The sequence below is a fragment of the Corvus hawaiiensis genome, chromosome 20 (assembly GCF_020740725.1).
Source record: "Corvus hawaiiensis isolate bCorHaw1 chromosome 20, bCorHaw1.pri.cur, whole genome shotgun sequence".
Taxonomy (NCBI): domain Eukaryota; kingdom Metazoa; phylum Chordata; class Aves; order Passeriformes; family Corvidae; genus Corvus; species Corvus hawaiiensis.
The window spans coordinates 7,126,031-7,141,169 of NC_063232.1; the positions used below are offsets into that span (position 1 = coordinate 7,126,031).

Below are 15,139 nucleotides of genomic sequence, written 5' to 3' on the forward strand. Positions count from 1 at the left end.
CTTTATATGTGTACTAAGGGTGGTTTTTCTAGGGAACAACCCACTATGAATTAAGAAGTGGATGAGCTTGGTGTCTACTCTGTTTGCCCCTGTGGAAATAACACTGTCATCAAGAGATAACTCACTGAACAATGAACATTTCCCATTTAGCCACGGTTCACTGGAAATTAATGTCATTAGATCCAAGACATCTATTTAAATTTGAAGTTATTTTCATTAGATTCAGTCAGTAAAGCATTTTCCAAAGCCTGAAATAATAATCCATATGCCTTAAAAGGAGCATCCCTGCTGTAGTGTTTAATATACAACACCACTTGTTGGAGAGACTTGGCAAGTATCTTTCTTTTAAACAACAGTTTCGAGATGGGTTCTCAAAGCTCCAGTTGTGCATGAAATAATTCAGGATAAAGTCAATTGTTACTGCCAAAAATTGGCACTGATGGCATGAGACTGAGAAATTAAGCACAGGGATTAGTGCAGTGGAGAACTGGCACATTCACATTGATTTTGGATATTTCTAAGTGCTCACACAGCTGGGCAGAGGCCAGCCCAGCACAGCTGCAGCTCCATCCCTGGCCTGGCACGGTTTTGTAAACTAAGGGCACTGGACACAGCAGCACAACAGTGGAAATTACACACTGCTTTAAGAAATAAACCTTTTAGTCTGTACAAGGAGCCTGAATAAAGGGCCAGAATGAGCTGAGACAGAGAGAGATGCTGGGTTTGAAGGAGCTGAGAAGAATCTGACTAGCAGCTTTAAAAAGGAGACAAAAGTCAAAGCTTACAGTTCATTTTGAAGGCCCAAGAATATTTTATAAAGGACAAGACATTGACAATGTGGCTGATCAGAAGCTTCACAGCTACCTGAGATCAAATGAACTTTGTTTTTTCTGAGCAGATACTAAAGAACCCAGCTCCAGGCAGGAACCAGCATCAAGGGTCAAGGAGTTTTCCCACCACCTGCGTGAGTTTTCAAGCACCTCAAATGAAGGTGGAAAGCAACAGGCCCCTTTTGGAAACAGGTTCAGGGTGACCACCTTGAAATACCAATTCAGGCAGGGTTTGGAAAGAAATCCTGCCTTGCTCCGAGTTACTGTCTGGGACAGTGGGAAGAATAAAATACATTTTTATTCAAACTTAGGAAATGTTTCCCCATCTCAGAGCAATGCAATGCAGTGACCAGGAATGATAGTGAAGATATGGGTAGGGACATGTGTCCAATTAGCAATAACTCATTTGGAAGGCATTGAGCCAAGAGAAACAAATCAGGGCAAATCCCTTGTGCTGAGCTGGCAGAGGAGCTGTGCCTGCCATGCTCCAGATGTGTCCTGCAGCAGCACTCATGTACAGGGTGTTTAAATGTCAAACTGGTGTCTGGCCACGGACTCCGAGGCAAAGTCTTCACTAAAGCCTCCAATACACAGCTGGGGACCTAGAACATCATCATTCTTAATTGAGCTGAGCCCTTAAATCCCCACACACCTGTGAGAGATTCCCCTAATTGCATTGTCAATGGAGCAGTGAGACTCAGCACACCCTCGTGGGAGTCTGCTAGGAATGGTACTGGGATTCTGGGTGGAAAAGAAGCATTTTGGGACAACACAGATTTGTTGTCAGTCACAGCCTTACAGAACCTGTGGGGTGAGAATTTTATTATATAAAAATAATTGTCCCAGATGAGGCTACTTGTCCAGCTGTTATTTACTGGAGTGATGGCCCAGAATCCTGGCTCTGAAAGGAATCAGTAACAAAAATGAGGGAGAAAGAGTAAGAACCAAGTAAAGGACAGAAGAATTCTCTCCCCATCCCTGTACACACCATCATGGTTAAAAAGTGTTGATGAATCCATTAGTCATCAAGATCTCTATTCCCTTTTTAATCCCAATATAGTAATTTATACCAACCTCCAAATATCCCCTCACAATGTGTTCCACTATTCCATTAACTGGCAAAAAGCTGTGTGAAAAAACACTGTATGTGTTCTCAAGTGAAAAAGCAATTTCTAAGTGTTCTCTTTTGTCTGACCATGGTGTCTCTGCCCAGACTCGGGCCCCAGACCACAGGTCAAATCCCATCTCATTTTGAGTTAAAAACCCCACATACACTGCTCATCTGGCACCATTTCTGTTGTCCATAGAAAGGAGAGGAGAATTAAACCCTCCAATATATATCTATACTAGACTCTAATTAAACATATTTTAGTTCACCAATCTCTTAATGGACCTTTGATCAGAGCATACTATAAACTAACAGGTGAAAAAACAGACTCAAATTTAGCACCTCACATGTGTTTAGGCCAAACCCATCTTACAGAGAGAACTGCATCTATAGAAGAGTTTTTAGGCTGCAGTAACACACTGTATTTCAATCCCAGAGGACTTGAGGTAGATTTTATCTCCAGTGTTTGATGCAGAAGGGAGTTTTGTCTTTAAATGCTACAGAAAAGATTTGCAAACTGCTTCCCCCACCCTCCCTCCCCACGCACCTTGGCCCTGCCCGTGTGCAGAGCCAGGCATGGCTGTAGGTACCTACATCAGCAGGTTCCCTGGAGCAGACATGGATCTCTCCTCCCGCCTCGTCTGGACCTCGAAGGGATTCCCAAAGGAGCGTTTCCTTAGCATGGCCTTCACTAGGATCTTTGAGGAAGAGAACAGACCAGTGAGAACAGCAGGGCTGACTCCTGGAAGCCAGTTCAAAGGAGTAACAACAGCTTCTTTAATAATTCAGCTGACATTTTACAGAACTACAGCAAAGAGCATGAAGCAAAGGAACCCACAGAACAGCTGCTTGAGAGAGCCAGGCTGCTGCAGAGCTCAGACACAAGAAGCTCACACTGGGTCAAAAGGCCAAGATTTCACGCCAGGAACACGTGTGCCCTCTCCAAACCTCCTCCACCAGCTGAAGGCTTCAGCACAGCCCCCTGCTCAGAGGATGTGGTGTATTTCACACATACCACAGCTGGCAGGCTGGGGATGGTCTTCACAGAGTTCTGGACCTCCTCCTCGGTGACCTCCACCACGGAGCAGTGCTCCTCTTCCAGCGGCAGTGGCTCCGCGCCGCCCCTGCTCAGCCAGGGGTGCACCTGCACGGGGGACACACACAGCTCTGGGCTGGGACAGAAATGGGGGCACAGGGCTCACTGCAGGGGCAGCTGTCAGTACTGCTCCATTTCCCACGGCCAGAGATGTTTTTTAACCAGCTTCCTTGAAAATGGCTGCAGTCTGGCTCAGTGCTGTCACACCCGCTGCCACCAACCGGCACCATGGCACCCTCTGAATCAACTTTGAAACACTTTGAAAACCTGAGTTATCTGGAGCATTTTCATCTTTTTCTCTCGCATGCAGCAGAGCAAAGCCCCCTTTCCCTGCTTCCTCTCATGGGATGGTTTCTTGGCTGCGAACAGGAAGAAAGCTGTGTCCGAGGGCACGGGCTGAGCACAGAGCCCAGCCTGGCACTGGGGACACATCCTCTGTCAGCATCCAAGGCAAGCCCCCAAGCACACCAACCATCTGTGCACAGCCAGGGACAAGGGCCAGCACTCAGCTCTGCTCTTCTACCCACAGGGTCTTACAGCATGCCTGCAAGAGCTGTCAAGTGAAATCCCATAAACACAGGTCCAAACCTAGCTCTGGCCTCCTGGGCATGGAGGGAAGGGATGTCACAATTTTTCCCTGAAGATCAACCTTTCTACTGTCAGCTTTGGTGGTAATACTGAGCTGGCTTGGGACAAAGCAAAGCAGAGCATGCTGATGGATCTCTCTGGAAATTCTGAGATCCTCCAGCAGGTCTAAAGCCTTGGTGAGGGGTGACAGGAGGACAGCAAGCCCACACAAACCCAGAATGACACCACAGCCTGTGAAGCGTTGTGCTCTGCCAGGCCTGTTCATTCTTTCTATTACTAAACATCTCCCAAATAACGGTGATAGAAACAAATGTGCTGTCTTGAGGCCACTGACCACACAAGGACCAGAGGAGGAACACACATCCAGTCCCTGGAACACACATCCAACACTGCCAGCACAGGCTCTGCAGCTAGCAGCTCCCCTGGCAATGCTGATTCTCCCAGGGATTCACTGAGATCAGCCAGCTTTTGAGTAATTTTCATTTAAATAAGTAAACAAGGAAGCTTTTGTCAATATTCCCCAAGCAAGAAGCAGCAATGGAGCTGTGGCTGCAAAATGAGCTCTCCCTTTCTGAGGGAGGGTGCCAGAGAGAGCTCCCAAAACAAACACTGGGAACAGCTCTGCCACAATAGAAGGTACCACAGAACACAAAATCAGCTGATACTAAAAACTCTAGTACCAAGATCCAATTTACCTTTATTTCAGGGACTGTTATCCTTGTTTCTGGACTTTTATCGAGCATGCGCAGTATCAGTTCCTTGAGCTCGTCACTTATCTGTGCTCTGAGTGAACAAAACAGCAGCACACAGTTAATAGGGGAATTTTAAGTGCAGCAATGCACAGTTCTTACTGCAGTGACTTGGTGGAGAATCTGCTCTGCTCAGGAGATTATTTTCTCTGCAAACCTGGCTTGAAGCAGGAAGGCATCAAGATCACTGCTACAGGGCTTGGTTATCCTGTTCTGCCCACTGACACAACAGCACACATCAAAATGCAGGATGAGGGAGCAGCAGAATGGGTCCAAGGACATTTTTAAAGACAGCACACCATAGGGGAATTTCTGAGGGGAGATTCTGGAACAACAAAGTGTTCTTGAGAGCAGAACTGGAGCCGAACTCAGAATCAAGAGGGGCACAGCTTGATTTGCTGAACCTGCATCATGAGCAACTGTGTGCTGGATGAAACACCCCCTTCTGACATTCAAGTTCCCAGCTAAGCTTCCAGGTTGTGTTATTTAAATTGCATCCAGAACACTGATTGCAGGCAGCCTGTAACTCAGTATTCCCTACCTGCAAAGCTCAGCCTTGGGGTGACAAAAGGAGGGAATGAACAAATGCAAATAAGAGAAATACATCTAATTTTTTACCACTATTTCCAAGATCTTAATGTGAGAGTGCCTAAACCCAGAAGCCTCTCTGTGGACATGGAGCCCTTGATCCTGCAGCCCAAAGGCTGCATGACTCCTGTGGTTAATGATGCAGGAGATGCCTTTAAAACACACTGGATCTGGATGATCAAAGTGCTACTGCAGTAAAATGCCAGCATGTGACTGAATTGTATTAGGCAGTTGAAAGTCTGTGTCACAAATGACTCCTGAAGAACTGCATTTCTTTGTGGAGATGGAACTTAGCAGCATAAAATATCACTCCCCAGGAAGGCTGGATTTGAGACTGAAAACAGTGGTGAGCACCAAGTGCTGTGCCCACCTCCTCTGCACCCCCCTCCTCAAACAGAGAAGGGAATAAACTATCACAAACCAAAATGAAAACCACATCACAGCAAGGGATATTTCAGTCTGATGAAAACAGAGCTGCTGTTTAATAATTCAGGAATATTTTATTTGGACTTTGGCTATGAGATCTTTACAAACAACCACAAGGAAATGCTGCTTATTCAGAGGCAGAAAGGAGGTTCAGTTTGAAGTCTAAACACCTAGAGTTGCATCAAGGGTCTGCTGTACACAGGCAATACAGCCCAGACAAGGGGAACAACAGGATGAGTCCTCAGAGACTCGGGTGACAATTTCAGTGGGAATGGAAAGAATGGTGCTGCTCTTGATAGGAGCTCCAGAGGAACAGCCACGGGCAGTGACAGTGCATTTAGCAGGTCAGAACAAACAGATTCCTTCCAGACACCACACTGATGCAGGTGAGATGGCATTTTAAAAATACTTAAAATCAGTTCTGTGCCGAAGTGTCAACAGCTTTACTTAAAATACAATAAATAGAATATAAAATCCCTTAACATTTCTGGGATTGATTTCTATGCAACACAGGATTAAAGTCAGAGGGAAAAATCCCCATAAACACGATCACCAAGTGTCAGGGGAGTTATGGCCACGTAACAGATCACATCACCCTGTCTCTGGCTTCCCTTCTCTCCAGTCTGCAGCAGTGTGAACACTGTGCCTGATGGCATTTTTCATTTGAAAAGCCTGTGCTGTCTGGGATTTCTCACAGCCATAGTCCTGTAAGAGCTCTCAGGAGAATGCCAAGCACAGAGCTCAGCATCCCTTTGGGAGGCTTGCCAGCACCACAGATCACTTTACAGGGTGCCCGCAGGTCAGGGAACATTGTCCTGGGCTTCACCAGGAGGGACAAGGCAGAGCTTCTGACTCTACTAACACATGTCTGAACAGAAACTTCAGCTTGCTTTTTAGTCATGCCAGGATCTTCAGGGTGTGAGCTAAGCCCGTTTATCTCGTGTCATGCCAAGGACTCAGTGACATGAATGAGAACTCCAGTGCCATAAATATTTATCCTGGCATCTCTAAGGGAAGGGACAGGATGGTGACACTGGTACAGTCAGATCCCTCTGTCCTAAAGGTTGTCAGGAAACAGGCAATGAATTTCCATGGCTGTCTGCAAACAGGAATGTGTCTTTTGTAGCCATGGTGAAATAAACTGAAACCAAAATACTGCTCACTATAGAGAAGTGCTAATTCTATGGGAGGTCAGGGTGGATCCACTCCAGTGAATTCCATGTCTCTGTTGCTGCCCCTAACAAATAGATGTGGTTTGGACAGCTGTCAACACCCAGTAACCCTCAGCTCCTCCAACAACCTAATCAGGGGTGCAGCTTTTTTTAGACTGGGAGAACAGGTCACTGAGGAATCCACATAAATCACGCAGCCCAATTATCGCTGAAGAAAACGCCTGAATGAAGGAAAGGATCTCAGCACAACCCAGTTAGCCCATTAAATGTTAATAACTTACTGCAGAGGCAGATGGGAACAGTCACTTGTAAGCTGACTGCTAACCCAAATACATGGTGGCTGAGGGAGGGGTGGGAGTTTTGCCAGCCCTGAGCAAGGCAGGAAACTGCCAGGGGAACATAAACAGGTTTGGGTTTTTTTGGCTGCGGAGCTGTCAAGACAAAGCCCTGTTCCAACTGCAGGTGGGGACACAGTAGTGGAGCATGACCAGCCTTTGTGCTCCTAAAGCCTCAGGTCATCTGGTCCTGCCAGAATTGCTCTCTACCCACGCTGGGGTCTGTGTGTGCCATATAACAAGTGGCCTGACCCCCAAGTCCTTGGAGCTCCAGAGTCCTGTGCGGGCTCCACCTGGGGCAGAGGTGGCTGAGCTGTCTGCAGTGGCTGTGCCTCGTCAGTGCAGGGGTAATTAATGCAGCCCCTGGAGCCAGGGCTCAGTCAGCCCAGCTGAGGCAGATGACTAAGAGGGCACCCTGAGAATCCACAGCTTTCTGTGGAATCAGAAGGAAGTCTGGGACTGCCAAGAGGCCCAGCCCTTTACCATAATGTGAAGATTCAGTGAGCAGCTCACAAAACAGTCTTGCCCTGTCACAGATGTTGGATACGTGCACATACCACAGGCTGCCTGACAACATCCCTCCCTTCCTCTCTAATCCTGCATGTGTCTTTCACCAGAGTTTTCATTTCTTTGTGCTTGCTTTAAATCGAGTCACTTTTATCTACACATTTTTATTAGAATGAGCAATTAGGTCAAGAATTCTTTGCCTGACTACTGTGTGGATTTGGGAAGGAAAACGAAGAGTCCAGCTCTGGATACATCACCTGACAGGAACCAGGGGAAACAGATTCTTCACGAAGATAAAGTCACCAAAGGCCTGCAGCTGGAGGAGATGCTGAGGAGTGGCCAGCACTCGAAGCTACAGGAACGGTGACCACCGGGCCAGCATGACTGAGCACACGAGGAGTGTCATCACCTCCTGCCAGACTCTCTGACAACCCCACAAAGACTCATCACCTCAATACTGAACTTCCACTGCTCACAGGCCACGTGAGTGGCCTTGGCTTGTCCCCTGCACTGCTGAGCACATGCTGTGACCACAGCTGGCCATCCCACCTGACCATCCCAGCTGTGCCTCACAGGGGTTTCCTTCACTGACCAAAGCAGGGTGGGAGCAGCCCCTCAACAGCACACAGGTAAAGTAATTCCTGTTTTTTTCATAACTGGCCCCTCTCTGCCGGTGCAAAGACAAACCCATGCTTTCCTGGGGTGTGCTCAAGGAGTGGGGTTCACTGAGATATGGCTGCACATCTCAGGACAAGCATCCTTCCCTCAGACAGTTCCCCTGGCTCCAAGGGAAGTCCACAGGAGAGGGATGTGTTTACTCAGACCAAGACTGAGGTTTATTACCACATTGCTTTTGAAAATGAATACATTGAATCATTCTGGTGGCTGCTGCATGGGGAGAAACAAAACCCCAACCAAACCATGCATCCAGCATCTCCAGAGTCAAGTAACTGGGGCAGAACTTCCTAGATCCTGGAATCCCTTCACTTCCAAAGATTTCAAGAGCCATTTCCTTTAGTCCCTGTCTGCACAGCAAGGACAGAGGAAGAGCAGAGGCACTTGTAGCCTCTCAACAACATCACCAGCACAAAACCCACGTGAAGGACCCAGGAGAACACAGAGCACCTCACCCACTCGTGTCTGTCCCTCCGTGGTGACCCACTGGCATTTGTGCCACACAGAGAATAATGCTGAAAACTGAACTTTATTTTACAATAGCAGGGTAAAGTTTACTCACTCTTCTGGGAATTCCACAGGCTTGGTCTTGATCCTATTATGAAGACCCAGAATATATTCATCTATAAAAGGGCACTGTAAAACAAACAAGAGATTTTCCAGTTGTCTAAGATCCTGGCATCACTCAGGCATTTGTCATTCATGTAACACAAGTATACCCTCTGTACACCCCGAATTTACACAGAGAGAGAAATAAATAAAATCTCCCCACACACAATAAATCAATTCATTCCTTATTAAAAAATAAATTCAGAACAGCAGTGGGATCTGTGGAATACATAACTGGACTGGAATACCCTCCTTCATCCAGCCTGCCAGGTGATCATGAACTGCCTCTGCCACCTTCTCTGGCCACTTCTTACCCCAGAGCTGGATGCCTGGTGCCTGTGTGGTGGGAACTGCAGTGGTCTGTGCTTGGACAGAGGTTCAGGTGACATTCCTGCCCACAGAGACTGTGCAACCTGCTGTACTGCTCATCCTGGGACAGCACGGCTGGGACATGGGGGTCTGGCCACAGGTGAGGGAAAAGCTATGGCAGGACATGGATTGTGCAGAAGGCAGCACTGAAGAGCTGCCTCTGCCAAACTGGACCCCCTGTCAGTCCTAAGTCAGCTTTGGCAGGCAGAGCTTTCTGTAATCTGGTTCCTAAAGCGCTGCAGCAGTTTGGGATCAATCCTACGCCTCTATCCACATTCTGGCTCATTTCTAAATGCAGGCAGTGTGGATAAACCCCCCCACAAACTGCTGGTGGTGCTGCTGATGCTGCTCTGGGTTTGTAGCACAAACAACAGCTCTGCATCCAGGGACCAACACTGGAAATGATCCTTTCCACAGATGACAGCGTCAGCTCCTTCTGATCTGCAGGGGGATTTGTGAGCTTGCTGAAGGTAGGTCTTTGTCTCTAATATTTGCCTTTATTTGGAAAGGAACGAGTCAAAAGCCAGGCAGACAGAGCAGTGCAGGGCTCCAGCAGCTGGAGGGCAGCTTACCTTCCCATAAACAAAGCAGTACAGGGTGATTCCCATGGCCCACACATCCAGTGCCTGGAAGAGAGGACGAACAGGCAGTAAAGGAGAGGCAACACAGATTATCGGAATGAGCTGGATTTTCCCACCAATTCAGAAAACACCATTTGCATGGATTTAACATTTTCTATGTCACTTTGAAGTTGGGTTCCTGAGGCAGCTGTTGCACACCAGAGGAATGAGGGTTGTGCTGGGCCAGGCATTGCCCTGCTGTGACCAGCAACCAGCCCCTTCTTACAGGAAATTCCACCATTCAGGGCTGAACCTCAAAAGTTCTCCAGACAAAAAAACTCCCCATTAGACCCTATCCCTATGTCTGCATCCCCACCCTCGGCAGTGCCTCTCACTTTCAGGGAATCAAGATGTGACCTTGGTGCTCAGCAGCCCTCTGTGCCTCTTGATTATTCTGGAAGGGAATCAAAGGCTTCCTCCTTTCCCTTTGGGCAGGGAGAGGGCTCTAGCATGGCTTCTGCCTAGGCAGGGGTCCACAGCAAAGTGTCTGCTCACTGCACAGAACAACCAGTGTGTGTTTTGCCTGGACTGGACAGAATGAGAGCTTCAGTTTTACTGAATGACAAGCCTAATTTGTACCACAGTCAGGATGCAGGTGTGGCACTGCCCTTTGTGCCATGCCTGGGGGTCCCAGGAGATGCCAGCTGTGAGCAAAGACCCACCTTTCCACTGAAACTTTTGCCAGTCTGTGAGATGGCCTCCGGTGCCATGAAGGCTGGTGTCCCTGCCGTGCTGGAAAGCTGGGCATCATTCCCTTCAAACTGATTGCTGACACCAAAATCAGCAATTTTGACATGGCCATCATCTCCCAAGAGCAAGTTGGAAGGCTTGATGTCCCGGTGGATGATCTTCTGGTAGTGCACTGAAAAAAAACACCCAAAAACAGGAGCATGGTCTGCCACAGCAGCCAACACACCCAGGGGAAACCTTTCCAGGAGGGTGAAAATAAAGGTGCAAGCTCGGGCACCACACTCCCAGCTGCTGCTGGAGATGGAATGTTGTGGAGCAGGAGGGCCATTTCCTACTGCCATTCCTTTTAGGTACCTCACTGGGACACAATTCTCAGAAGTACATCCAGGAATTATGCAAAGAACAGACACAAACTGAGGGGAAGCTCAACCAGTGGGAACAAGGAATGCTGCTGCAGAGGGAAAATACTCAAATCCTGCAGATTTACTTGGCCCTGTCAGACCAGCTGATGGGTTGGGCCACCTGCTGTATTAAAGGTTTATGTGACCCAAATAAAGAGGTTCACTTTTAGTTCATGTATTTTGAAACTGCAGTGCTGTGAAGCTCATCAAAAGGGGCAGAACCACAGGTAGAATGAAACAGGTGATGAGCAGCTGAGTGCTGAGTTCAGCCAACAGCTCAGAAAGCAGTGGGCATTTTCAGCTCAAAAGATGGAATAATGGAGCTCCAAGCTTGGAGCAATCCCCAGCTGGCACTCTTCCTACAGCCAAGCTTCCCAATGCAGCCCACAAACAGAGAAACAACCTCAACTTGCTTTGCATCACTCCAAACCCCTACTCCAGCACAAAGCTCCCAGCCATTCCCACCCCTCCTGCACCCAGAGCCGTGGCCAAACCCTTCACTCCACGAGGCTCCAGCAAACACTTCAGCTCTGTTTCAGCTCCATGAGGCCAACTGTGGGCACCAGCTGAAGTGCTTGTACATCAAACAAACCCTTGCAAAGAGTTTGGAGGCTGAGATGCACTGAAAACAGCAATAAAAACCACCCCTCTTGTGCAATATTGCAGTTGAGAGACATTTCCAGGCCACGGAGCGAGGCAGGGAGCTGTAGGAAAGTGGCTGATTTCTCAGGAACTTGGAGAACTTTAAAAATAAAAAACCCATCAACTTTCAGAACATGAAATGACCCCAAAAGAAGAACTGTAGAAAACCCAGGAGGACTTCACTGAAGGAGGAAGAGGAAATCCTCTAATCCTGCCCTCCCCAGAGGACCAGCACCCCCAGGCCTCACTCCTCCCCAGTTCCAACCACTGTTTTCACATTTCCTTCTTGCAAACAGAGCATGTTTGTTTTTATACCTCCCCATGAGCACTTTTCATATCTCCAAGGAAATACACACTGGGTGGAGGAAAATGCTGGTCTAACCCTTTCCTGCTTTACAAACCTGACCAACACACTGCCACAGAGGCAGCCTGCCCAATGGAGCTCCCCAGTTTGTGCTTTAGGACCAAGAATGAACAAACTTCATTTAACTTTCTGCTCTTTTCAAGCCAGCTTTCCAGCAGGCCACGCTTGGGGAGGGGAAGTCACACTTGCAGGTATTTTTTCTGCAAGGCCCTCTCCTCAGTTTAAAGCACTGTTGGGGGATGCTGTCCTTGGCACATTCAAGAGCTGCTCTGGAGATCCAGCAGACAAAAACTTGCTGGAGAGCACCAGTACTTAGATCTTCTTCCAGATGTGCAGCAACTGCGTGGCCAGGCTGTGATGGGAGGCAGTTAATGCTGTAACAGCCTGCCTAGACAGTCAGGATAAACACTGAAACCCTGCAACAACAGTAGTTAGGAGGAGACATCTGCTCAGCAGCAGAGCTGGTGGCAAGCTGACATTTCCTTATGGTAATATAGGGAGAGCAAATAAGAGTGAGGGGGAAGTGAAGTTTTCCTTCACGAGATGATGAGTTGCCTTTCAGGCAGGTGTCTGGTGCCATGCCTGGTACCACAGGGCTAAAATTCCCAAAGCCTCTAAAAAAAAAAACCCAAAACAAACACAGACCACATGAATACATCCCTGGAGCTTGGTCTGTGAAAATTAAGGTGAGCAGGCACTCCAGGCTTTTCATTATTTCTTCCTTATAGGAAAGTAAAAAAACCACAAACCTTTTTTCTCTATCATACAACTGTGTATTTTGTAAAACACATTCCCTGCCTCTGCATCATCTAATTGAAGTCGAGGAACACCGTGGGCAGTTTTCCAGCTGCCCTGTGTTTCCTCAGTGCCCATCTCTGCTGATCTCCAGCAGGTCTGGACACTGCTGACTGCTGGGACTGTTCTTTGTCAGAAACAAAGAAATTAGAAACACATCCTTTGCAAAAATCAAAGCCAAAATGGCTCATTTGGCCAATGAATATTTGAGTTTCCAGATGAGAACATCCACGTGCACTGGGGACAGTGACAGTCTGACTCAGGCGCTCAGAGGAGAAACTCAGCACAAGTGCCTGCAGGGCTGAGGACCCCAGGAGTGAGCCTGGCCTCTGGAATGCCACATCCCAGGTGCTTTTGAACACCTGGCATCCATTTAAAATAATAACAGACTGGGATGGGAAGGGGACAGATGCAGAGGGGAGGTGGCTGGGCAGGTCTGGGGCGGCGGTGCTGGGAGCAGTGTCCCACCATGCTGCTGTGAGTGACAGCAACCAAAGTCTCCTGCCAGCTGGCTGAAAGGATTCCTGCTATCTGCAAATCCCCTTCCCTGTCCACCTGCCTTGTGCAGAAGCAAGGGCCATGAAGGGAGAAGGACAGGGGATGGGGATGTGCACTGAGCAGCAGCTGCTGTAAATGAACATCACAGCCACAAAAACTGAAAGAGCAAGTGCTCACATCTGTCACGACATGATTTGGCATGGAGCTGCTAACCTGAAGAAGGCAACCTGAAATCCCTGCTCTGCTCCAAAGAAACACACCTCAAAGTCCCAGCCAGTTGCTGTGGGCATCCTCCCCTGCACAACTTTCCAAAATTGGCTTTGGGCTTCAAAATGTACAGGCTTATCCTCCCCTGTGCTGCACCTCACCACCGGTACAGTTCAGCACAGTACAGAGTACAATATTCCCCCAAAAGCATTCCCAAGTCTGCTTGTGGGCAACACACAAAAAGCTGGCTTGTTTGGGAGCTGCAGGAAGGAAGCAGGACTGCTCACCTGCAGGACACCAACACAACTAAACTTGGAAAGAGTTCCCAACCCACCAGCTTCTGCTGCCAGTCCAGACCTCTTGCAGACACACATTGCAGGGAGAAAGGCAGGGATCAATTAACTCAGCAGGACTGGCCAAAGGCTGCCTGGATGTGCCTGCAGTGACACACAGCACTGCCATGTGCTGCCAAAGGAGCCCAGGGACCGAGCTGTCTTGGGGGAAAGGTGCTGGTTAAACCAGCATGACCTGCACTTCCAGCACAGCCCACGGAGAAACGATGGTGTTGTCCCTGCAGAACTCCAGAGGGAGAGCTGAGCATCTGGGATATAAAAGCCTTCCACCAATGACACCCTCCAGACTGTTAATGACTGTACAGAAGGGACAAGGAGCACAGGACCCATCCCAAGGGGAGCAGGGGACAGCCACAGTCAGTCTAACACAATCACCAGCATAAATTAACCCTCTCATTTCACCATCCTGAAGCACTTGAGAGCAAGCTTCACCCTCTGTAGATTTAAGAGCAGCGGGTAGGAAAGGCACTGTCATTAGCATTAGTTCACTAGAAGCCAGGATAAGAGGTCCCAGAAACAAAACACTTGTCCTGTCCTTGGAATTAAGGACACATCTTGTCACAAAGAGGAGCAGGGCTGCATCAGGCTCAGCAGAGAAGGAAAAACACTTTCAACATATAAATAAAACTCCTAAATGTACTTTAAACAAACATAACCAAAATAATGATCTGCATTGCTGCACTTAAACATGCTCCATGAGAGTCTGGGGATTATTCTTCCTTTAGACCAACTCAAGACCTTCCCTTAGCTCCCTTCATGGGCAACTGGGGCCCCTAAGCTGAATCCATGCCTTTGAGAGAACTTCCAGCTGCTCTGTGTCCTGCTCAAAGAGCAAGGCTCTGGGTTTTTTGCTTGTGACAGCACAGAAAAGTCACAAAGCAGGCAGAGCATGCCCTCAGACCCAGTCCAGCCACAGGGATGTGGTTGCTGGATGCAGGAAGCCTTGGGAAGGACCATCCCATTGGTGCTGCCCTCCCAGGCCATGCACAAGGCCACACCAACAGCTGAAAACCACAATTCCCATGCAAATGCACTTGCCTGCACCCCTCCCCAGGTTAAAATCGATGCTGAGCTGCCCAAGTGGAGCACTTTGCTGAAGCTGCTTTGGCAAACTGACAAAATGGCTCCACATGTTGCTTTTACCTGGAAAGGGTTTTGCTCTTAAAGCAGGGGTCAGCAGCTCACCAGAATGACTTCCCTGGGCTCCACAACAGCCTGAACTTCCTGTGCTGACAGACCTGATGCAGAGCATAGATTGGTATTTCTTCATAATGGAAATGAAACCACCTAAGATATCACAGAGCCCTTAGGACAAAGTCTGACCATGCAGCGCTCTGTTAAATTTGGTTTTATTAGACCCATTCCTCAGTGGAAAGGTAACACTATTTCAGGCCTATTTGCATCTGGATAACAATCCCATGGATTCCTAGAGCATCATCCGGGCAAAGATCTCAAATGTGTTAGAAATACTTGTTTGTTAATCCTCACAGCCACCCCATGAACAAAGCAGGCAGGGC

The 15,139-nt window shown here is 48.2% G+C and overlaps 1 protein-coding gene across 4 annotated transcripts in view; it reads right to left on the reverse strand.

Annotated features, from left to right (window-relative positions):
- CAMKK1 (calcium/calmodulin dependent protein kinase kinase 1) overlaps positions 1 to 15,139 on the reverse strand; it is an 85,471-nt gene that overhangs the window by 9,853 nt on the left and 60,479 nt on the right. For all 4 annotated transcript variants that reach the window (XM_048324323.1, XM_048324322.1, XM_048324324.1 and 1 more), the window contains exons 10-15: positions 10,335 to 10,534; positions 9,625 to 9,678; positions 8,637 to 8,710; positions 4,318 to 4,405; positions 2,954 to 3,082; positions 2,533 to 2,636 (exon numbers count right to left, since the gene is read on the reverse strand). In XM_048324323.1, the coding sequence (XP_048180280.1) occupies positions 2,533 to 2,636; positions 2,954 to 3,082; positions 4,318 to 4,405; positions 8,637 to 8,710; positions 9,625 to 9,678; positions 10,335 to 10,534 (649 nt within the window). The remainder of the gene's footprint in view (positions 1 to 2,532; positions 2,637 to 2,953; positions 3,083 to 4,317; positions 4,406 to 8,636; positions 8,711 to 9,624; positions 9,679 to 10,334; positions 10,535 to 15,139) is intronic.